Raw genomic sequence first — 26,472 nt, 5'->3', positions numbered from 1 at the left:
ATGAATGAATAATTAAAAGAACACACAGCCTTGAAATGTGAATCTAGCCATGTAAACATATTTTCTTATCAACTTCTAAACAGCTTTACAACATCTGAGCCAGGAGGAGAGGAATATCATTCTCCAGTCAGTGGTGACCCGCCTATCGGGGGTGATGCTGGACATCCTGGAGTTCCGGCAACAGACACCAGGACCACATTTTCCAGACAGAGGGCAGCCTGCGTGGTGCACCTGCCTGAACTGCTGATGCATGCCAACCCAAATGGAAAACTTGCGCTGTCGGCAGGCTCCGGACCATTGTCTGAGCAGGAGTGCCCACCTGGAGATCTACTGCCTGGATGAGGGTACGCGTCTGGTTAGGATGACAGGACAGCCAAGATGTGGGCGCCGATAACAGAGAGTTTCAGTTTGCTGTCTACCGGCAATTTACAATCTGGCAGAATGGCTGTCTGGGAAGAGGGAACCAGAGGCCGATACCGAGCTGCTGCGTTCCTCGCATCCAGGCCAAATTCCCTGAGCCTTTTGCGAACTGCACGGTACAAACACTGCATGAAAAGTGGGATTTTCGGCCCCGTAAACGCCCGGAAATCTCCCTAATTTTCGGCAGTGAAGGACAATTTACAGGCTGTGAACTTGGCGTTTGTTTGTGCCGAAAATTGTCGGAAACGAACCATGACGTCAGCGGACCTCCCGGAGGTGCGAACGCCTCTAATTTGCATATGAATAGCAGCGAAACCACGCCTGGCCAGAGAATGTGTGGGCTGGCTTGAATATCCTCACTCAGTATTGGATGAAACCACTACTCATAAACAAGCAAAATCACTCGTGATTGGTCACCCTGGGTCATTATAAATGTAAACCCCAGTGGGAATATATATATATTTATATATATTTATATGATTTATTCATTCATTTATATTTATGATATCATCAAAGACATGAATGAATTTACTGAGTAAAGGAACATTTGCCAGGAAGGAGTTGTTTATTCAAAGAAAGAGTTTTATTAGCACAAACACACAGCATGTACAAAGCATAAACTGCCCACACAACAAACAGGAAGCTCACAAGAGGCCCAAAATCCTACAGCACCGCGAAGTGTCTGTTTCTGCAGACGTCTGTGGTGCGCTGCCCTGTACTCCGGAATCTCCTCATGTGACTGCAGCGTGGCGCAGAGCTCGTTGAGCTCCCGGCTGCGAAAGGACGAAGGTCGCACAATTCATCCAGACACCCCGCCATCTTGTGCCGTCTTCCTCCTCAGACATCAGGTCCATGGCGGCGCACTTCCAAAGGTCCACCTCGTCCTCAGCTAGCACACTGTCTCGCTTACAGCAGCTGTAAAAATAATCAATAAAGACGATCAGTACTGCGCGATGCACTGCGTATTGATACAACACATCTATTATTTAATAGAATAATAGTCACATTGACCAAAAACAGATATACTCTAATAAATCTTACCCTCTTTGTCCTCGATCGACTCCGAGCTGAACTCCTCACAGCGTCAGCCTGCGATGCAAGATCTGCTTGTTTGTTGTCCTGCGTACTGTCTCGTAATATGTCTTACAGGCAGCTGGAAAACAATTAGAAAGACTGGTATGAATAAAGAAACGTAAGTCACAGAAAAATTAAACGAGGGAAAAAACAGTAACAGTTACTTACACACAATGGCGTCATTGTCGGCATCGTGTAAATCTGGACTTGCAGACGTGGCTCCGAGCTAACAGGAGGTCGCGGCCTTGTTATGAGGCGAGGTTAGTCTGTGAAAACAAAATGCTCGCAGCGATAAACCTCCGTGTCCCTCTGCGGCAGCGAAGCTCCGTCCGTCGGCGACATTCTTCGTGGCTACCCGGCAAAGCTTCTCCCGTCCGCGCAGACGTCCTCTCGACAATGGCCGGGCCGCTAGCCTAGCTCCTGCTAACTAGCTTAGCTCCTGCTAGCTATCTTAGCTTCTGCTAGCTAGCTTAGCCGAACTTGCTTCGTGTCCAATAAAACACAAACACTTTGACTGCGATGGAGAGTCCAACTCACACACTCACAGCACGTCGTCCGACAACAGTTCACAGTCTGTTAGTGATAAAACACGACACTGACGACACACACAGTCCACTGTCAGCTGCTCGACGCCTTTAACTCTCCGCTCCTTCTTCTATAATTAGGCAATACTGAGCCTGATCTATTTATACCAGAGATTTTCTTAAAATGAAGTTAACACCTTTTAGAAAAAGGTCACCTGGGGTAAAACTCCCCCTGCTACCCTCATTTGCATTTGTATAGCTCACAACATTTTCATTTACATGTTAAAGCCTCCCCTAGAATCAGGGGGAGGGGGGTCATGGGGGGACAACTGCCAAGCAAGGCCCACGTCAATTTCTGACAATTCACGGCAGTTTTCAGTGTTGCCTGCAAATTGCCGCAAACCTGAAATTCCACGTCAATCTACAGTGCCGCATACTGACGAAAATCCCACTTTTCATGCAGTGAAAGAAGCTCCATTTATGGTGCCAGACTGATATTTTCAACTGTTTTGTTTACCTGTGATCACAATACCTCAAAAAATAACATTCTTTAGCCAAAGACTCCACTTTCATCCAAAAATAAAAACTATTTATGTAAAATGTTTATTTTCATATATATACATTTTTGTATAACCCTAACCCTAACCCTACAGTAAAAAGGAAGTATTTTTTCAAATTTGCATTACGTACATAGTTTTATTTTGTATTTTTTTTTTACATGTTCATAATAAAATAAATGTGTGATAAACAAGATGTTCTTGTCTTCACTCTTTTCTTGCTCACATCTCTGGATCATGTAGCTGAGGCCTTTATGGAGAGAAGAGAACAGTAGCATTAGAACACATGCTCCATTATCAAATCTGGCAATTATTATTTTCAACTCTACCCTGGCAGAACAGATACAACGAATGGCTTGATGCTGATTGTTTGAGCATTACAAATAGAAGTACCAGACTTTTAAATGAATTAGCAGTGTATTATAATTGGTGATACTGAGCAGAAGATCTAAACTTTTCTGCAGTAGTGGTCCTTAGTACAGTATAGCTGGCATTTTCAGAGAATTACTTGTGAGACTGACTTCTAAATTTGTTTTTTTTCAAAGAGGTATGTTTTGACTTGAAATTGATCAGACATGAATGTGGGATGTAGATGAATGACATACCTTTCCTCAGCGAATGTGTGTCTGGACTAGTTCTGCTGTCTGGGGGGACACAACTCCTGCAGGATTTCCAAGATGCCTTGGGTCACCTGGCCAGCATTTTGCTTTTCTTGGGAGCACCCTCCATCTATACGCTTCCTTAGCATGCAAGGCTGCAGCTCAGGGATGTAGTTGTAGTCTTTTGCAACCTTCACCGTTTGGACATGATAACCAGTGACTTCTTGCTGTGGAGTCTCTTGTATCTAAAAGACAACAGTTTAAAGATTTACAGCATGTCCCCCTCTCTCCCCTACCTTTCCTATCAACCAACAGTCTAACTAAATAATTTATGTAGTGACAGATTATACTAAGTCAGCCCATTTGACAAGTTATTTTGCTGTACAGATCATGTTCAGTTGTCTTGAAGATTTCACAGGCAATCAATAAAATGGGGGATTTACGATTCCTCATTATTCCGGCGTATGTAATCTGGTCGGTGGTTGTGGTGGTTGTAGTCTAATGCAGCGAGAAGGACAGGAGGAGAGAAGGCAAACCTGTGTGTTGGGGGGACAATAGAGGTAAAAGAGTTTAACCAAATAAAATCTGCAAGGACTCCATTCTCTTGGGCATAGGGCTCGCTTAGATAGATAGATAGATAGATAGATAGATAGATAGACTTTATTGATCCCAAGCTGTAGCAGCAGCATTACACACAGAGAAATGCAATAATAGAAATAGCAATAGAAAAAAGAAATATACAAAAATGAACAAAATGTATAAAAGTGTATAAATAAGCAGAGTAACTGTAGTGCAAGATACAATATAAGGTGCGGTGAACAGAGTGTATAAAACCAAAGTTCGTAGAGACTTTGTGTTACGACCAGAGTTTTAGCTGTTATTGTACAGTGTGATGGCATGTGGCAGGAAAAATTTCCTATATCTGTCCCTTCGACAGCGGAGCTGGAGCAGTCTGTGAGAGAAGGTGCTCTGCTGTCTGTCTACTGTGTGATGGATAGGGTGCTGATCATTGTCCAGGATGGATAACAGTTTGTTCAGTGTTCTTCTCTCCACCACGGTCTCTAAAGCCTCCAACCTGAGACCAAGTACAGAGCCAGCCTTCTTGATAATTTTATCAAGTCTGTTGGTGTCGCTGGCTCTGATGCTGCTGCCCCAATACACAGCAGCAAAGAAAATGACGCTGGCAACAACAGACTGGTGAAAGATTTCCAACATCTTGCTGCACACGTTGAAGGGGGTCTGTTTTGGTCCGCCGATTTTACGCCTCGGAGGGTACACTTATTTTCGCCTTACCTGCTATCTAAAAACGAGGCGGACCTCACGCAGAGGCCGGCACATTTCCGCCTCGTTTTTAGATAGCAGGCAAGGCGGAAATAAGTGTACTCTCCGAGGCTGAGGTGTCGATGACGTGCACTGTTGTGCGACCCACAGCCGGGGAGTTTTAAAACCAAGAAACAGCTGATCACAGCAGTCAGTCCATCATTTCATCCGCGGACATTAAGATGAACAACTGGACAGCCGCTGAGATCCAGGACATGCTAGCGTCTCCTTGGTCTCTGTAGCTGTTTGGTTGTGTTAGCTTGTTGTTGTGTCGGCAAGCTAAGGACGGCTGCTACTTTCAAATTAAAAGCCCCCTGCTATATTCTTGCCCATTCTTGCCCCCATATTCTTTTTTTTTTTTTGTTAACAATTTTTTATTCGTTTTTCATGTCAACATATAGCAAAAAATGTAAATCAGTATAATAAAGAGAAAAAAAAGAAAAGAGAGAAAAAAAAAGAACATACAGACCATTCAAGTGTATTCCCCCTTGGCAAACAATATACTATTGACTGTATGTTAAAAAAAACAAAACAAAAACAAAATAAATCCAAACAACAGCGACAAAAAAGAAGAGCACACACACACAAAAAGAAGAAACAGAAGAAAAAAAATATACATATATACACACACACAATCACATATACATATACACACACAGACGCACGCATGTCTATAGATATATATATATATATATATATATATATATATATATATATATATATATATATATATATATAAAAGAAAAACAACAAACAAACAAAACGAAAACAAAGGTGCCATACTTGCTCTAACGTCTAAGAGTCAACCCCCCAACCCCCCACCCCAAATCTAACACATTCACACACTCTCTCACTCAAGTCCAGATCCCTGCATGTCCACAAGGCCCTCCACACATACTCTTATTTCATCCAAGCTCCCAATCCCCAGCCCAAAGTCCTCCACAGCCAAAATCACATATTGGCACCTAATTGACTAAAGATAGAACAACATAACACAAAACAAAACCAAACATAACTCAAAAGAAAATCCTTCCCTCCTTGGTGAGTTATCTGCATCCCCCCCATCCATTAACCCACCCTGTCATAGGCAAGATTCTTAACAACTATAATAGCTTCTGACCACGATTGTAGTGTTTTATCCTTTGCCCCATGAGACCGTGCAACAGAAAGCTCTAGTTGTAGAATATCTATCAGGAGGTGCCACCAGTGATCTAATGATAGAACATGTGGTGGTTTCCACCGTACTACCAACATTTTCTTAGCAGCTGTTAAGCCAGAAATCCAAACTCTTTTTTCATGTGTTGACATAGGAAACTGAGAATTATCATTCAGCAAACAAAGTACAGGACAGCATGGAACCTCCTTATTAAGAATTTTAGATAAGGACTTAGTGACTTGTAACCAAAACAACTGTACTCGAGGGCATTCCCAAAACATATGTGTAAAGGTGCCTAAGCAACCTTGCGTACATAATTGGCAGAAGGGGGATGATTCCAACTTCATTGTATGTCTGAGTTTAGGAGTAAAATATGCTCTGTGAACAATTTTTAGATGTATGGTTTGATGATTAGGCTTTTTTGAGGCCCGAAAGATATTATTCCATACTGTTTCCCATGATATTTCAGAGTTTATCAGAGCATACATTTTCTGCCAAAATATTTGAGTTGCCATTGGTTTATAAGATGCCTGCAAAATTTGGGCATACAATGCTGATACAGTTCCCCTGGTGTTGGTAGTATTGTACAGTTGTTTCGCCAGGTCATGTTTAGGCAGCTCTGAGTTCCATGGAACTCCATAAGTCTTCATAGCAGCACGGAGCTGAAAATATAGAAAGCGAGAAAATCGACACTACTGTTCCTTCAAATCTTCAAATGTGCGGAGACCATTAGAATTGAATAATTGTCCAAGTATATGGATCCCATTGTTTGACCATATAGGGTAGGCTGCTGGTCGACCACCTATCAATTAAATATGATTGTAAAATATTGGAGTGTGAAAATGCCATTTATTATTTGTATTGGTGTACTCGGTCACCAGTCTCCAAGTTACCAGAACATTTTCAATAATGGGACCAAAAAGTGTTCTGGCTTGTTTGCTAGGTATATCTGTAAAGATTAGATCCTGTAATCTGCATGGATGTATTAGCTTTGTTTCCAAAGAGCGCCAAGATGTGGGATTTGGGTCTAACCATGATTTTATAGTACGTAATACAAATGACCAATGATACATTTAATGATACAATGATCCCAAAATCCCTTTGGGGGGTTCAGAGGAAGCATGGAGCTCAGGAAGTTGATTAAAGGCAATACCATCATTTTTATGGTTGAGATCCTGCCATCGAATGATATTGGTTTTGCCATCCACTTGCCTAAGTTGGTTCTGATATTATCTAAACATGCAATATAATTATTCTCAACAACAGAGAGGAGCAGAGGAGATTGCAGCGCAAACTCAGAGTGATGCTGAGTACATGTAAGGACAGCTACAGGAGGAAGCTGGAGGCTAAACTCCAACAGAACAGTGTGAGAGATGTGTGGACGGGAATGAAGAACATCACGTGGATGAAGGGGAAAGACAGGCAGACATCAGGTAGCCTGGATAGAGCAAACCAGTTCAACCAGTTCTTTAACAGGTTTAGCTCACCTCCTGCCACCCCTCCGACACCCCCAGCCCCACACACCCACAAAGTCCCAAATGGCTGGACCCTCCCCCCAGCAATCTCCGGTACAGCATCTCCCCATCTGCCACCCTTCCCCTCCACTGAAGACATCTGCATTAACCCCCGCCCAACAGTAGCCCTTTTTAGATAGAAAAGGCGGCACATTTGTTCCAAGTTAAGGACGGCAATGTGCCGGTCTGTCTTTCTAAAACGGAGGCGTAATATTCCTCCTTTTCCAAAAGCCGCCTCTGAGGTAGGCGTAAACATGTGACGTGACGTGACTCTCGAAGTTGGGCTGTGAACAGTGACATAGAATATGTCTTCATATGTCTTAAACTGGCAAAAATCGGCACTCTTACCGCTAGAAGATAATGGAGAGGATCTATCTCAATTTAAGTTGCCGTTGGTAAATCATTTCAAATATTTAGGAATTGACATCTTCACTAATTTGGAGAGTACATTCAGCATTTTGCTAAACATGTGAACACTCACACATACATACACACACACACACATCTCCTAATTGAAAAGTGAACTGTACGAAGGAAACAGTAGGTCCAATAGTTCATAAATTTGAGTCAGCTCAACTCCTCCTCAACTTTAATAATTTTAACGTAATTAAACAAGAAATTCATCTCCCTTAGAAGTGGATGCTCACGCCGGCGTCATAAAATCACGTGACTCATTTAAGATGAAGTAGCAGCGAGACGGAGTCTCAGTAAGTCTCAGTTCCGACGTTATGTATTGGTGCGGCCTTTAAACTAAGTACAAGTTTTTAAATTGTGTTGATAGGCCAAGCAACACCGGACTTAGAATTAATAATGTCTGCCACGTTTTTTCGCAAACATTGCCGTCATGTTTGCTGTGCATTTGGTGCAGGAAGACACGATAAAAATGGGCTTTTCTCAAAAAGTGTCTGCAAGCAGGAAGTATTTGCAAGCAAAATAACACTTTCCTATTGGTGGAAAAAGGCACCACACCAACAAATCACAAAATTCTATGGCAAAACACGTGATTTGGTTGCTGAGGAACAGGAAGTTGTGGGAGGGACGGCAGCGAAAGAGTGACAGTGACAGTGACGGTGATAGAGAGCGATAGAGATAGCAAGTTTTGAGAGTTGAGAGATTTGTGACATAGCGTGTTTGGAGTGTATAGTTAGTGTGTTATATAGTGTTTAGTGTAGTGTGTTTAGTGTGTAGTGTAGTGTAGCCCTTTTTTTTTGTTTTGTGAGTCAAAACAATGAGGAGACTGCTGAATGTAGAGCAGGCAGGAAGGAGCCTGTGGGAGACCTGCATTTAAATATAAATAGTTACAAATGACTTTGTAAATTTCGAAGTATGCACAAATTGAGCAAACAATAATTTGTATTTGCATTCTAAGTTATAAAATTGGTTCGTTACACATATTAGTGGTTTTCACAGTAAAAAAACTAACTTTTTCCTACTCGGATTTTATGTTTTTGTGTGATTTTAGGTCCACTGTGTTAATACAGTATGTCAAAATGAAAGAATTAACTGTGCAATCACACATGTGAGGTTGTGCTGGAAAATAATGACACCAAACAAGGCACGGTAAATAGTTTTTGAGGTAAAATATAATGGTAAATTCAAAAGTAGTCAGAAACAGTTAATTATACCCCAGACTCCAGTTCCATATGGGCAGGCTGCAGATGGAAGTGAGGAATCCATTCACACAGAACAAAAAAATTGTTTAGCTAGAGGAGGGTGGGAGGACACACACATGTAAATTAAAAAGGTGTGTGAAGACAGCCATAGAAATGTGCAATATAGGAGTTAGATTGAGAGTTTGGTCATTGATAACTCATATTTATATGATGACCCTAGTTGTTATGAGCATTATGTACAGCCTTGACAACAAAGACTCAATTTCTATTTGTTTGCATTTCTGTTTGGTAGAGGAAGTTTGCAATTTGCTTTTCTCTGCCTGCTTTTTTGGCATCAAGGATACCTTGTGGGTCAGAATCAATAGAGTTTAATTATGGGTTGCGATCAATAATATACAAACTTTGGCAACACACAATACCGCAAACACACTACTCATAAAATATTAAACACATTCACACACACACAAACACACTTGCGCACCAAGCTGCTTACATCTATAATTAATAATTAATTGAGCGCAGTCTTAACTTGGTCAACCATGAAGGATACAACTGGTAATAGGACTCAGCTTAGGCTTTATAATTAAGTGTGTGTGTGTGTGTGTGCTGTCTAACTTTGGCCTTCTCTCTGTTTTTTTGTGGCCAGCTCTTTGCTTCCACAGACCTGGGCCGGAAGTGGACTTTGCTTCAGGAGCGGGTGACCAAGGATAGAGTCTACTGGTCAGTTAAACTTTATTTTCTCTTTATTGGATGAATTAGGACTTCAAGACTTAATGTGCAGCAGGGTCGGTTCTAGGGGGGGGGCCAACAGGGGCCAGTGCCCCCGTAACTCTGAGTCTGGACCCCCCTGTGGCCCCCCTGACAGGGAGTCTGCATCAATAACACAATGACAGATTTCTTGCAATTATTTTGTTCTGAAGGGAAAAGCAGAAATAAATTGTCTTAGCAGTTTACTACCCAATTAAAATTGCTGAAATTGTAAACAGTGCTTCGTCTGAATGAGGGATTTATCCTTTTTTCTGGGTCGTGTGTGCCCCCTTACAAAAAAGCCGGCCCCAACCTGGCCCCCCTATTAAAACTGGTCTAGAACCGCCACTGATGTGCAGAGTGAGTCCTTTGTTTATACATACACACAACAGTAACAAGCAAGTTGGCAGTGAAAATAAGTCATCATTTTTTTTGTCAGAATAAGATATGAACTGGGTGAATGGTGATAAAAGGGTACAGGGACTACAGGGACAAGTGAAATACAGCAATGGATCGGTAAAAATCATATGCAGTCTGTCAGTTATGCAAAAGGTCTTCATGGCTTAGGTACATATGTAAAAGATGAGAACAAACATCATCCTGTTAAAGCAATACTTCACTAGTTAAACAATTATGAGAAGGTGAATATCAGTATCATGCCTATAGTTAAACCAAGACTGGAAACAGAATAAATCACAAATAAGCACCCAGCTTGTTTAACCTGTACAGATGTATAAATATTTAAAATTACAATTTTAGGGGAAAACTTGCCAACCACCTCTTAGCAAATGACCTAACAAATAGTAGGGTATAACAACATTACTGATTGATATTAAAACAAGCATGGTGTGGGATTAATTTTAATGAATTCCTTGATTTAGATTTAAATCACAAACCTAATCCAGGAACTACTGTATGTTGTCATCAAGCATGTCAAAAATAACTCTGATCTCCTGCAGAGTTAATTTTTCGACCACATCCTGATCCCATTTTTCATTGTCATTCACACAATATTGCTCAAACAATACAATTATATCGACAGCACTTACATCCCAATACTAATAAATCAGTTTTATGGTTTCCATATTACAAGAAACTTCTGCTCTAGTTTTTTTTTCAAAATGAGAAATTTTGACTGAACTTGAGTCGTAAGTGCTTGAGGTTTAAGCAGCAGAACCTTTTTATGGACAGATCTCTTGATAGTTTAGTGGCTTCGGTGGCAAGGAAAAGCAGGCGGAGGTCTACAGCATTTCCCTGCGCATGTAATATTTCACAGCTTGTGAGCTATTTCTTTCCATGCTTCTGCTCCTCATTCTCGCCTTCATCTTATCTTGGATCAAGTGTCTCTTCCTCTTTATCTTCTTCCCTCCATCACTGATTTCTCCTTGAGGTGTTTACGTCTCCGTCTTCTCTCAGCTTTGTTTCTTCTTACTCCTTCCTGTCTAATCTGTGTTATTGCAAGAAGATTAATTCAGATGTGCTGCATTTAAATACAATTGATTAGACTCTTTCACATATTACGAAGGTCAGGAAGGCATTGCAGACATTCCATTGTTAGTTTGTTTCCTTTCACCTCCGATTGCAAATGAGCTGATTCGCACACTAAGACACCTTTGATTTATACAACCAGCTCCTACGCACAAATCATCCACACTGTGCACTGTTAAAAAAAAAATGAGAAGGTGAGGGGAGGGCTAGCGAGGGATGGGAAAGAGCCTCTTTACATTAGTCTAAAGTAACATTCTCAAAATCAGACTAAATATCTGAATATGAACCTATGTAGACCTTCAACCCTGTATTGAGGAGCACTAGCTTAATCTGATTAAGAATTATGGTTTTAGTTCACAGTAAATAAGTACATCAAGTTTATTTCCAGAAAATAATTTTTGATACTTAAGTATATTTAATAGATACTTTCATTTTTACCAAAGTAATATTTTAACAAGATATCTTTACTCAAGTATGACACAGGCTGGGGAGGTACGCGAGCCAGCCGTGCTAGCAACTGGGCTAGCAAGGACAGAAAACTGGTTAGCAGTCAGGAGGGGTGACTGCTGACCACCCCACGCAACCGGTGACCTGCTCCTGCGCCCTCTCCCACGCCGCGACCGAACAGGAACAAACTCCATAGCAGCTGCCGATGAGACTGAGCTAGTGCTGAGGCTAGCAGGCATGCTATCAGGCCCAGGGCTAACACTATCTGCAGTGCCCATGTTTCTAGCCAAAAGAAGCTGCTCTAGCTCACGGACACGTCTCTCTAGTAGAGACACCCTATCAGTAACTGCAAAACAGTCATCACAGGCCATCGTAACACTTGTTTATCGAGGCTGTGTTGACTGCGGTGAAAGGCAGAGAAGCAATGAGCTAAGCTAGTTTGAGGAAGCTAACCGGGCAGCAACAAACTACCCAGTAAAAGAGGCTCAATTTAACAAAATACGTACAGGTACACAAAGTCTAGCGTTAGCTACGGTACAAAACTTGTATGACCAAGAAGACTAAGAAATCGAAGAAGAATAAACAGCTAAGATAGACAGAGAAGAAGAGAGACACAGTAAACACAGCTATCAATCTCGAAGTCCCGGTGTGCGTCACAGGCGGCGTCAGGCGTCTACAGTAAGGATGTAGATCAAAGCCTCCAGATGTGATTGATACATATATATATATACATATATATTTATACACATATATATATATATATATATACATACATATAGTATAGATATATAGATCTAGAACATAGATAACATATAAAAAGATACAAGATAGAACACAATAGAAGATATAGAAGATAATATATAGACACAGATATATAGGAGATGAGAATAGAGAGATATATAGACATACATATATTACATATATATATAGATATATATATATACAATATATATAGATAATAGATATATAATATATATATATATATATATATATATATATATATATACATATATATATATATATATATATATATATATATATATATATATATATATATATATATATATACACACACATATATATATATATATATATACATATACACACACATATATGTGCAACCGCCCGGGCTGCCACACGCTTGGCCTGCCAGTACCCATCAGCTGCCTCAGGGGTCCCCCAAGCCAACCAGGCTCGATAGGACTCCTTCTTCAGCTTGACAGCATCCCTTACTTCCGGAGTCCACCACTGGGTTCGGGGATTCCCGCCATGACAGGCACCGGAGATCTTACGGCCACAGCTTCGAATAGCCGCATCAACAATGGAAGTGGAGAACATGGTCCATTCGGACTCAATGTCCCCAGCCTCCCTCGGGATCTGGTCAAGGCTCTCCTGGACGTGGGAGTTGAAGACCTCCCCGACAGAGGGTTCCGCCAGACGTTCCCAACAGACCCTCACAATGTGTTTGGGTCTACCAAGTCTGTCCAGCTTCCTCCCCTGCCAGTGGATCCAACTCACTATCAGGTGATGATCAGTTGACAGCTCAGCCCCTCTCTTCACCCAAGTGTGATCAGATGAAACAACCACAAAGCCGATCATTGACCTCCGGCCTAGGGTGTCCTGGTGCCACATACACTGATGGACACCCTTATGCTTGAACATGGTGTTTGGACAAAACTGTGACTAGCATAGAAGTCCAACAACAGAACACCACTACCCCACCACTACCACCCTAACCCAAAACTCCAACGCATAGCGGCTGAGCTGGGGAGCTGTGAGCAAGCTCACACAGCTCACCGCCTCTCATCGCGGGCAACTCTAGATTAGAGGAGAGTCCAGCCTCTCTCAAGGAATTGGGTTCCAGAGCCCAGACTGTGCGTGGAGGTGAGACCAACTATCTCTAGCCAGTAGTGCTTAACCTACCGCATTAGCTCAGGCTCTTCCCCTCCCCAGTGAGGTGACATTCCATGTCCCCATGGCTAGAGTCATTGCACTGGCCCCTCCAGAACCCTCCTGCTGCCAATGGCGCTCATTCTGGCTGCGCCCGGTTGGGTCCCGTAGGCATAGACCCGGCTACCAGGTGCTCGCCTGCAAGCTCCAATCCCAGCCCTGGCTCCAGGGTGGGGCCCTGGTGACGCCATTCCGGGCGACGTACGCTTCCTCGCTCTGAACTCTTTTATAGGGGGCTTTGGAACCGCTCTTGTCTGACCCGTCAGTTAGGACCTGTTTGCCTTGGGAGACCCTACCAGGGGCATTAAGCCCCGGACAACATAGCTCCTAGGATCATTTAGTCTATTCCAGGGTACTGGAGAGGAGAATTTGGCCAATAGTCGAACCTCGGATTCAGGAGGAACAATGCGGTTTTCGTCCTGGCCGTGGAACACTGGACCAGCTCTATACCCTCTGCAGTGTGTTCAAGGGTTCAAACTCCGGCAGGGCTGCCCTTTGTCACCGGTTCTGTTCATTATTTTCATGGACAGAATTTCTAGGCGCAGCCAGGGGCCGGAGGGGGTCTGTTTCGGGAGCCACTGGATTTCATCTCTGCTTTTCGCGGATGATGTTGTCTTGTTGGCTCCTTCGAGCCAGGACCTCCAACATGTCCTGGGGCGATTTGCAGCTGAGTGTGAATGGCCATGGTTCTCGACCGGAAAAAGGTGGAGGTTGGAGTTCCTGCCTCAAGTGGAGGAGTTTAAGTATCTTGGCATCTTGTTCATGGGTGAGGGAAGGATGGAGTTTGAGATTGATAGGCGGATCGGTGCAGTGGCCGCAGTGATGCGGTCGTTGTATCGGTCTGTCGTGGTGAAGAGAGAGCTGAGCTGAAATGCGAAGCTCTCGATTTACCGGTCAATCTACGTCCCTACCCTCACCTATGGTCATGAACTTTGGGTCATGACCGAAACAATAAGATCCTGGATACAAGCGGCCAAAATGAGTTTCCTCCACAGGGTGGCAGGGCGCTCCCTTAGCGATAGGGTGAGGAGCTCTGTCAACCGGGAGGAGCTTGGAGTAGAGCCGCTGCTCCTCCACATCGAGAGGAGCCAGTTGAGGTGGCTCGGACATCGGATGCCCGCTGGACGCCTCTCCAGGGAAGACCCAGGAGTGACTATGTCACTCGGCTGGCCTGGGAACGCCTTGGGATCCTCCCGGAAGAGCTGGAGGAAGTGTACGGGTAGAGGGAAGTCTGGGTGTCCCTGCTCAGACAGCCGCCCCTGCGACCCGGCCTCGGATAAGCGGAAGAAGATGGATGGATGGATGGATGTGTATCTAGTGGATTTGAGGGAAAATTAGGAATTTCAGCTTGAACAAAGTTGCGGATCTTTAAATATTGGAAAAAATTACTTTTTTTCAAGAAAGATTTAGCTGTCAGCTGCTGAAACGAGGCAAAGGTCCCTTCTATGTACATATCACTGAACAAAGTGATACCTGCTTGCACCCATGCAGAGAAAGCCTTGCCCATCAACGATGGAGGCAATGAATGGTTTCGTTCAATAGGGGCATGAAGCAAGGAAGGAAGAATGCCAAAATTATGTTTAAATTGCCTCCAGATTTTGAGAGTAGACCTAACTACTATGTTCTTTGTGTATCGTACAGTAGGAGAGTTTCCTGGAGAGTATAAGAGTGCCGTAAGAGAGTAAGGTTTACAGGAGGCTGCTTCAATACCAAACCAGGCAGCAGTGTGTTTTGGATCAGTGGCGTGCAGCCAGTAGTGCATCACATGCAGATTAGTAGCCCAGTAATAGTTTTGGAAGTTAGGTAAAGAAGACCACCATGACACTTTGGTCTTTCTAAGTAAGCTTTGCAAAGTCTTGGAGCCCATCCCTGCCATAGGAACTCTGATATCAAACTATCTAGTTTATGGAAGAATGCTTTTGTTAAGTAGACTGGTAGACATTGAAAGAGGTAAGAACATTTTGGTAAAATATTCATTTCAATAGAGTTAACATGTCCAGTTACAGCAGGGGTGGTTAATTAATTTTCCCAAGGGGACAGCTGTGGAGGGCCGGACCAATAGGCTAAACTCAATTCTGCTCAACATGAATTTTATCTCCTTATAAAAAGCATTAAATTGTAAGGTCTTTGATAAGCTGCGACTGGTAAGAGTAAATGTTATGATTCGGACATGAAAAAGTGAAGCATAAAATGCAATTATGTCACTATTTAATCAACATCCACAAATGCAATTGTGAACAAAATGTGCATGTTTTGCCATTTTTCAAAGAACAGCATTACATTAACTTTATACAAAGTGTTATCTTTTTGTTTGTAATCTTACTACCTAATTTGCTGTTTTTCATTTCTTTTTTCTTGTTCGGTGAGAGAAATCTAGTCTGTGCTGGGCTTGAACAAGTGCACTGAATTCAGGTTTAATGTCTGAGGTGGATATGCGAAGGACAGCTGACAGGTGATCATCAGTGAGAGAAGATCTGTATCTGGATTTCAGTGATGTGCACGGGGGGGGCAGGCTTGTGGCCCAGTTGTTAAAAAATGCGCGCTAAAGTGCCCTCTTGGTAGCCAACTGGTGCTAAACTGCCCTCTTGGGTGGAAAAAACACACTAAACTGCCCCCTTGGCTGGTTAAAACATGATAAACTGCCCTCTTGGGAGGCAAAAACGTGTGCTAAAGTGCCCTCTTGGGAGGCAAAAATGCGTACTAAAGGTCCCACCTGGTTGGCAAAATACAACTGCCCTCTTGGGAGGCAAAAACGCGTGCTAATGTGCCCTCTTGGGAGGAAAAAAACACTTGCTAAAGGTCCCACCTGGTTGGAAAAATCCAACTGCCCTCTTGGGTGGCAAAAACGCGTGCTAATGTGCCCTCTTGGGAGGCAAAAATGTGTGCTAAAGTGCCCTCTTGGGAGGAGAAAACATTTGCTAAAGTGCCTTCTTGGGAGGCAAAAACACATGCTAAAGTGCCCTCTTGGGATGCAAAAAAACGCATGCTAAAGTGCCCTCTTGGGATGCAAAAAAACGCATGCTAAAGTGCCCTCTTGGGAGGCAAAAACACGTGTTAAAGTGCCCTCCTGGTTGGCAAAACACACTAAACTGCCCTCTTGGGTGAAACAAACACTAAACTGCCCTCTTGGCTGGTTAAATCATGATAAACTGTCCACTTGGGTGGCAAAAGGGCGTCTTTAAGTGCCCTCCTCATTGGCAAAACACACTAAACTGTCCTCTTAGGTGAAATTAAAACACTTAATTGCTCTCTTGGGTGGTTAAAACAAGTTTAAGCGCACTCCCGGTTGGCAAAACATGATAACCTGCCCTCTAGTCTTGGGTGGTATGAACGCGTGCTTAAGTGCCCTCGTGGTTGGTAAAACACAAGTGCTCTCTGCCATTGCGCTGCCATTGGATGGAGAATATTGATTCCAATTAAGGCATGCAAGCTTTCCCAGAGTCATTTTATGGTCTCAACAAGTTAAACCCTGTTTATGTTCAATACACTTTGTATGGCCATTAGCACATATTTTCTGTTTTTTTAAAATGTTTTTTTTTATTTTATTTCCTTTTTGCAAACGGCCGATGGGCTAATAAACTTTCTAGATTTTATTTTCAATTTACAATTTAGGCTAGGTCAGTTAGATTCATTGTATTTAGTATATTATGGAATAAATTGATAGCAGCTACATAGATGGTAACTTCAGTTTTAAGAACACATTCCCGTTGTTAAAATAAGTCCATTCCATCCATTGAAGTATTCAGTTTTAGACACACTCTCTCTCAAATGGTCACATGTCAGTGGGGACTTAATACTGACTGAGGTGCAACCCGGCATCCTACTGCTGTGTGAGGTAGTAGCTAATACAGCAAGCTGTGTATTAAGTTACCAATGTTGCATTACTAAATACTAGTGTATGTAGCCTGGAAGTGCTATTATTAGGTAGAGATGCCTATCACATGTTTAAGCCTATGCTGAGGAGCTAGCCTAGCTAAGTCTTGCGGGAATAGCTTTTTAAAGCTTTGTTATTCTATTTTAATTTTTAAAAATGCTTTTCTTTAAAATGCCTTTTTAAGTGCACAGCTCAGTTGGAAACATATACAGTGGCTTGCAAAAGTATTCACCCCCCTTGAACTTTTCTACATTTTGTCACGTTACAACCACAAACTTAATCGTATATTAATGAGATTTCAGGTGATAGACCAACACAAAGTGGTGCATAATTGTGAAGTGGAAGGAAAATGATACAAGGTTTTCAAACATTTTTAAAAATAGAAAACTGAAAAGTGTGGTGTGCAAAAGTATTCACCCCACTTTACTCTGATACACTTAAATAAAATCCAGTGCAACCAATTGCCTTCAGAAGTCACCCAATTTAGTAAATGGAGTCCACCTGCGTGTAATCTAATCTCAGTGTAAATACAGCTGATCTGTGAAGGCCTCAGAGGTTTGCTAGAGAACATTGTTGAACAAACAGCATCATCAAGCCCAACCAGAGAGGTCAGGGATAAAGTTGTGGAGAAGTTTAATAAAGCATGGTTAGGATATGGAAAAATATCCTAAGCTTTGAACATCTCACAGAGCACTGTTCAATCCATTGGATGGGAAGATGGATAGAGCCAAATACAGGACAATCTTGGAAGAAAACCTGTTAGAGTCTGCAAAAGACTTGAGACTGGGGCGGAGGTTCACCTTCCAACAGGACAACGAGCCTAAACATACAGCCAGAGCTACAATGGAATGGTTTAGATCAAAGAATATTCATGTGTTAGAATGGTCTAGTCAAAGTCCAGACCTAAATCCAAGTGAGAATCTCTGGCAAGACTTGAAAATTGCTGTTCAAAGACACTCTCCATCCAATCAGACTAAACTTGAGCTATTTTGCAAGAAGGAATGAGCAAATATTTCAGTCTCTATATGTGCATCGCTGGTAGAGACTTACCCCGAAAGACTTGCAGCTGTCATTGCAGGGAAAGGTGGTTCTACAAAGTGTTGACTCAGGGGGGTGAATACTTTTGCACACCACACTTTTCTGTTTTTTATTTTTGAAAAATGTTTAAAAACCATGTATCATTTTCCTTCTACTTCACAGTTATGCACCATTTTGTGTTGGTCTATCACATAAAACCCCATTAAAATACATTTACATTTGTGGTTGTAACATGACAAAATGTGGGGTGAATACTTTTGCAAGCCACTGTATGTCCATGCTACATCATAGTTTGTTTCTTTTGAGGTGTCAAATAAATATTTTAAATGTGTATTGTTCCCTGTGTTTTTATCACAGAGCCCTATTGGGTGAAGAAAACACACTAAACTCCAGAAGTTTTTTTTTTTTTTTTTTTATCTGTATTGAGCCAGAACTATATCTCACAGAACCAGTTTGGATTCTCTGGTGCTAATTTGGTGTTAAATGCGCTAGAATACAGGAAATGGCATCTACTTAATTGAAAATGTTCTGGGGGAGGACCCCCAGACCCTCCAGGGTTTTATTTCCTTGATACATCCATGTCTCTGTGTGTTCTTCACAGTCCAATGTTGAATCTACACAGTTCTCGTGGATGCTGATCCTAACTACAAATTAACTTGAGTAGTCTGTCTAGTTAGTCTGTTTTAAGGCTATATAATGTGCCATTTGTATAACATATAAACATGTCTAAAGTGCCCTCGGCAACACACAGAAGTTAGTGCCCTCTTCAGTGGTGAGAACGTGCTGTATGTGCCCTTTTTTTTCTTTTCGCCCCTGCCCTTCAAAAAGTCTGTGCACGCCACTGCTGGATTTGTTAAACTTCATGAGTGAAAATGTTTGTGTACATATGTAGGCCAATCCAAAGAGAAACAACCTCTTCTGAGCATGCCTCCTCATGTGTGGAAAGTTCTCCTATTTAAGAGGAGAATAGAAATCCAGCAGTGATACTGACTTAAAGTGTTCTGACAGCACTGTATCTGACTGCAGGTCAACGAGTTGGAGCTGAACATCACTATTGCATTGTCCACACTGCAAGTGAAGGGAGAAGAAATCATGTGCATTTCACCCTCAACTGTTTTGAAGTCTTGAAATTGCCATGCAGTGCCACTAACATGGATGAGTACCTGCTGAGGTGATCAGTTGATGATGTGGCTTCTTTCAGGGTTTGCATGTGGGTGATCGTGTTACCCTCAAATTGGCTTGAGAGAAACTGTAACTTTCTCATGAAAGCCTTCACCAGGCTGTGCATTTCATGTGCAAACAGGCCCTTGCCTCGCAGTTTGGTGTTTAGCTCATTCATTAGTGCAGTCACATCAACAGCAAATGCAAGATCAGCCATCCAGTTTACATCTGAGAGCTCTCGGATGTCTTTGCCTTTCATACTCTTTCAAGCATCTTGCCCAGGCCTAGCTAGAGATGCACCGATCAGGATTTTTGGGGCCGATCACCGATCACCGATCACCAATAGCAGTATCTGCCGATCCCGATATTGCCGATCACCGATCACAGCGTCAAATCCATACATTTTTCTATATTGTTGTCTTGTGTAACTTTCATATATTTAATTAATGATTCTTTTTACACAACATTGACATTGTATTATTAAGTATAAAAATTACGAGATGAGAAAGTATCATGAATTGACCACCGTTTTATTGCAGGCTGAGGCAATGTACAATATTTCACACTCTAGAGACTCTCTTAGAGACAACTTGGACTCAGCTTACATAGAGTAACTGTTGCTTATTAGTGGGAATGCATGCAGTCAGGGTGGGAATTTTGTCATTTTAGGGGCAAGTCCATTTGGCCTTCACTTTTTTTTAGGGGTACCAAGGCCACATGACAGGGCACAAAGGCCACTGAGTAAAATGTGTTGATTTACCTTTCAGACTGATACCATAACATCCTAATTTATAATAAGACATGGATTGTGTATTAAAACATTTTTTAATACCAAAATCAAGTTAAAGTTACATTAGAAAGTAGTTTTTGTTAAGTAGGGTTAGGGTGAGGTGATTTTTGTGACACCACACTGAATATTAGTGTTATTGAATATTTCTCCCAATAGAAATTCCCCAAAATTATGGCAAAGCACATTTTTTCCAAACAAAAAATTGTAGAATAACCAGCAGGAGACCATTGATGTGTGGAGTGATTTTGGTGACACTACACTCTGAATAAAAGGGAAGTTATTGAATTTTTTTGTAGTTTCTCTTTTCGGTGTTGCACTTTGTAGACGGTCCCTGCGCCCTCGTCTCACAGACGGCTGACCATACAGACCAGAGTTAATGTCCAGACGCTCGTTTTGATGAAAATACGGTTGTAGCTCGTTGTCTATCGTAGTACGGTAGGAAAGAGCCGTCGTTTGTGTTTTAACAAGGTTTCACTTATGAGTTATTGATCCGGGAAGTTCGAATATGTGAATATATTTCCAACTTTACCGGACTAAATCAGTCCACATAGGTCAGTTACGTATCATCGTTATGCTGCGCTCGCTCGCTGTGCTGTAAGTTTCGTTCTTCTGTTTTGAGACGTTGCTGCTGCTGTGTGAGAGGCTTTCACGTGAGATCATCGTGATGATGAGACTCCACCTGCGCAAACCGCAGACTCAATGAAGTTACTGTGAGTGACTACTGTGCACTCAGGTGGCTGTAATTCAGGGCAAGCTTGCTACGCTGACCGGGCCAGGTGCACAGAGGCCACTGTGGCGCGGGGCAACGGCGGCTATGAAATTCCCTCCCTGCATGCAGTTAATGCACTGTCTTTATACTTAAACGTCATCTGATCGGCCTGATGTGATCTATTTTGAGAACTCCGATCAAAACCAATAGGGGCATTATCGGCCGATTGCGATCGGTTGCCGATCGATCGGTGCATCTCTAGGCCTAGCCACCTGACAGCTGTGCGGTAGCTTATGTCACCATTTTCAGTTTCATGCTCCTCCAAAAGTGACACAAACTGCCTGTCATTTAATGCTCTTGCCCTGATGAAGTTAACTGTTTTAGTCATAACATCAATAACATGGTTCAGTTTTAGCACTGACTTACACAACACATGCTGCTCTATAATGCAATGCAAAAACACCAATTTCAGTTCTGGGTTCACTTCAGTGAACTTTACCTTTTGACTTCAGTAAATAAATACTTAGAAGTCCATGTTTGGTTAAAAACTCCGCACTCTGTATCAACCTTTCTTTTTGTCACATGAGCTGGCATTTTTGAGGGATAACAGCTCATTAACATCCATGCCTGCAAACGTCTCTCATTTGCAGGCTTGCCGACTCAGGGGTCTGACACATTGCAGTTGTTCTTCTACTTCTTTTTAATTGCGAATTGCAACCAGAGAAGAAGCTGCATACGCCCGCACAAAAAAAGCGGCAACAAAAAAATTGCCTTCAAAATAAAAGCAATGCAGTTGTATTCCATGCACGATGTACACTTACTGTTCTGTGTAGTTTATAAGATTCAGTGTGTTAGTTATAAAAAGACTTAATCTTTTTAATTTCATTTATTTCATTGTGTTCCACTTGAATGGTGTGTTTGTCAATGCTGAATAAAACTTTATCCAGGAAGTGAGAACGAAGTAACAGAATAGCTCGTTTTGCCAGCTTTCAGTGATGATCAGCCACTCCAGCATACAGCTTGTTTTGAGCAGTGGTGGACAGTAACGGAGTAAATTTACTTGAGTACTGTACTTAAGTACATATCCAGAGGATTTGTAGTTTACTTGAGTATTAGATTTCTTTGGTACTTATTACTCTTACTTGAATACATTTCCATGACAAATATTTTTACTTTTACTCGAGTTAATTTCTAGGAAGGATGAAAAGTACTCGTTACTTTCAGGTCTGCTCTTTCTTTTTATTTAATTTTTTCTAAAATACTATCGGACACAAGCTGTGTTTGTCAAAGAAGGAAACCTATCACAGTGCACGCTCTCCACTAGGATCTACGTAAAAGCGGAAATACGTCATCCCTCCCCATAAGGATACCACCAAAGTAGCCACGCTCTCGACTGCGTTTGTCAACACAAAACCGCGACAATGGCTGCATCAGATGTAGTTTTTTGTAAAGCAGTGATTGTCAACCAGTGGTCTGGGGACAACATTGGTCTCTGAGGGGGTTCCAGTTCCCAACTTAGCTAAATTATAGAGAGTTACTTGGACGGTGCAGGTTCATTTGGTTACAGTTTTAATGATTGTTAATAAACATCTGGATCTGCAACATCTGCTGCAGTGATGTTGCTAGGTACGCGTCCTGCGTCCCTGACGCATTAAAATCTGAAAGGACGCACTAAACTCACTATCCATGCGTCCCAGGGACGCACCTCATTTTTCCCATGAAAAACGATACATTGTGAACATTAAACAACTCGTGTTTAATCTCAGTAACTGGCAAAAGAAACCTTGTTGTTAACAGACCGGACAAGCGCTGTTTCAACCCTCTGCGCATCTACTCGGCGCAGACGTGATCCCCTGTACAAAGTATCGCGACATGCTAATTGAGCCGCTACCAAAACAACTAGCCCGTCACTGCTGATTTCATTTCAACAAGCACCCGTGGGGGATGTGTGTGTTAACACCCACAGTTTTCCCAGTGAGAGGGTTCAACACCCACACTTTTTCTGCAGATTTACTGCAGTTTTGCGCAAACGCCTTACTGCGGCCGGAATCACTTTCTACCGTCGCTCTAAGTCTGCGCTCGCTGCAGCTGCCTCCTCTCCTCCGCCCTCTCCTGTTGCTGCTTCAAACATGACACCGGCTTTGGGAATGTCTGGCTGATGATTGGCTGTTCTGCCTTAAGTCCCGCCTCTCTTGCTAAGTTAGATTTATTGTTCAGCTCGTGCTGATGAGGCGGGATCTACCGTAAAATACCAAATAATATCCGGGCGTGTATTTGTTTCAATCACTTAACAGACCAGGCGTTTATTTGGGACAGGCGTTTAATTCCCTCCTCACAAAAATCCGGGATGAAAATGTCACAAACTTCTCCAGCTTCTCTGTGAATTCTCTGGAAACGGAGAGCAACCAAAAACAATGTCTGTAACGTTCTCTGATGATTGTAAATGTTGATTACTCCTGATACGTTCAGTGTACAGGTCGACACCAAACCACATGATGTGTTGTATAATGTGTTCATGTGTTTACAGCTGCTAATGTATGTAACGCTGTTACTGTGATGACATATGACAGTTAAATATTTAATCTGTCTATAATAACCACATCCTGACATGTAACTGTGATTTTTGATAATCTAAGTACTAATAATAACAATCATGACAAGAAATTAACAAAGACTGCAGATCAAGATGAGAAGCTGCAACTGGCAGTGAGCAGCTCTCTTTTCTGTTAGCAGTGAAGTGACATTGTCCATGACAGAACATTATAAAATATGATAATGTATAAAAAAACATTTAATGGTAAAAAAAAAAGTACAGTTTCAGTGGGCTTATATTATAAATATTATAATTAAACAAATCAAGACAGATGTCACATTTACATGTCAGGGTGTGGTTATTATAGACACAGATGTGATAGTTAAGTGTCTTTTATCATCACTCCCCGACCCAAAATTGTTTTAAAAAAACACCACCACCACCATCACCACCATATCCATCCCCCGCACTTTTGAAAAGCTTGCTACACCTCTGATTTCAACAATTAAAAATACAAACTTCATAGTAAATAAACCGACATTTCCACTGCTCGATGCTGTGCTCATTTGTGTCGATTATATTTTAATATTTAGGGGACATGCTGAAATGAAATAAATAAAACGTAATCCGATGGTGGTGATGAAAACTACATTGAAGGCCAGCCGCCATTTTGTTACTGTCATATGTCATGCCACAGTGACAGTTGTTGTACAATAAACTTTTCAGATTTGGAATTTAATTTGTTTAATTTCAGATACATTTTGAACATACATGAATATATCTGTTTATTATAACCGTATCATACCACCATCGAAGGAGTTTAACACTCAATAAAATTTAAGAAATAGAATAATATAAGAAAGAAATACATTTTCTTAACTGGGGAGTCAGGACCCATTGAATTTCCCAGGGACCCACTCAACTCACCACTTGTGGGTCCCGGGGACTCACTACATGAAAACCTATCAACATCACTGTGCTGTCCTCCTGTGATCCCATTCATTTGATTTGTTTTTACAGGTGTTTCTGCAGGCTTTATATAAGATTGTGGTTCTAAAAGCAAGCACATCAGTGCAGGTGGTTTCAAAGAGTTAATTCTCAGAAACAAAAGTTAAAAGGTCCTTAAATTCATTTAGAAAAAATTATAGTAATTCATTGATGTGAAAAATAAGAAATTTACTCTTACTCTTACTTTTACTTAAGTACCTTTAAAAGCAAGTACTTTTTTACTCTTACTCAAGTAACATGTCGACTGAGCTACTTTTACTTGTAACGGAGTAAATTTTGACCAGTAGTATTTGTACTCTTACTCAAGTACTGGGGTCGAGTACTCTGTCCATCTCTGGTTTTGAGTTGCATCGTCGGTATGTATTGATATGTTAATGTGTCTTTTATTACCATGTGCTTATCTTTTAAGTGGCAAATTTCCCGTCGTATGCTAATTAAAGGAGTCATCACCCGGAAATCGCAATTTCTCTCGTTAAATCATGCATATTGGTGTTGGACCTCTGTTGAAACTTGCCTGAAAAGCTGGAGTCTGAAAGTGGCTTAATTTTTTCGCTTTGGCTCTTTTTCCGAACAGGAATAGCGCACAATAGTGCGCGTTCCTAAAGCACGAGATTTTGACTCTGCTCCTGTGGTGACGTTACCACAGGAGGCTACTTGCATATGCATCGGCTCACAGCCGTCCTCAGCCAGAGTTAGCACGCTGAATCTTCTTATTTCTCTGTCATTTTCACGCCATACATCGTCACCGCCAGCATTAAAACTCAGGTCTTACATGTGAAAACACGAGTGTGAAAAGTAAGACGAAAAAAAATAGAATTTACCATTCAGAGACATCCTGCTGTAAACGTGTCTCTTCCACCGTCTCTGCCTCTTCACTCTCCCGTTCGGTTTCCGACTCTGGCTCGTACATAAATGCCTGAATTCCGTAAGGTTCGTCATTTAGTGTGTGCGCCATGACAGGGGGCTGTGCATGCAGGCTCGCCCCCCATTGCGGCTCTGTCCTTCCTGCGGCCAATCAACGCGCGCCTCATTACATATTAATACAATGCACATCTGGACCGGTCAAAACCTCGCGCATAATCTCGCGTGAGAAAGTCGCGGTATGAAAAAGTGTCAGAACAAGCTCTATGTTTGATTTTTAAAAAAAAAAAAAATTTCAAATAAGTTTTAAGAATTGATCCAAAGCGATCCAAGAGGGACTGGATATGTAAAAAAACAGGTGATGACTCCTTTAAAAACAAGTTTCACCTGAAATCTTAGCCACGCTAGTTTTGGTTGATATGGTGCACAGATAAGATGTATAATTGTTTATTTCATGGTTTATGCATCTGAAGAAATGTAACGTTCATAATTTGAAGAATATTTTGTTTATTTTCTTTTAGTTTTACCTTTGCTTCAGCAATAAACCTGGCAAAAATGATACCCAGAGTCTTGTTTGGTGTAAAGCGTTTAACTGCCTGTCAACACATGCATGGGACGCATTGAGGACACTTACGTTTGATTGCTAACTTCCCATTGACCTCATACGGGACAGTTCAGGACGGCCAAAGGGCCAGATGTGGCCCAAAAGCCGTACAATGCCCAGGTCTGAACTACAGATGGGGAAGTAGGGACCAGCACTTGAGATCTTGTTTGGTTGGAAGCATGTCATACCCCGGTACGCTAGGTGGCGCTGTACCCATTTCAACTAGTGGTAACAGAGACACCTCTGGCTGACCTCTTTATGTCACCAGCTGCCTCGGCATTCAAGAAAGATGGCTTACGAAGAGCGAGACGAAGCTATATCTTTGTAAATTTCGTATATGGTGTACATGATAATTACACAAACTAGATGCACAATGGCGCTCTTTCTTGCGGTGATTTCGGAGGAAAGACGCCGCCGCCGTCCGTCTACTTCCGGCTCACGGCCCCGGGGAAAAAAACTCGCACCTGCGCAGAACACAAAATCCG

General features: G+C 42.0%; 1 protein-coding gene across 1 annotated transcript in view; it reads left to right on the top strand.

The window, feature by feature from the left end:
* The window catches only part of sorcs2 (sortilin-related VPS10 domain containing receptor 2), a 582,832-nt gene that overhangs the window by 397,148 nt on the left and 159,212 nt on the right, over positions 1 to 26,472 (top strand). The window contains 1 exon segment of the mRNA XM_030431509.1: positions 9,424 to 9,497. Coding sequence (XP_030287369.1) covers positions 9,424 to 9,497 — 74 coding nt within the window.

Source organism: Sparus aurata, chromosome 10 (assembly GCF_900880675.1).
Source record: "Sparus aurata chromosome 10, fSpaAur1.1, whole genome shotgun sequence".
NCBI lineage: Eukaryota > Metazoa > Chordata > Actinopteri > Spariformes > Sparidae > Sparus > Sparus aurata.
The sequence above is the reverse complement of the archived record's forward strand: the minus strand, read 5'-3'. Positions and strand labels throughout refer to the sequence as shown.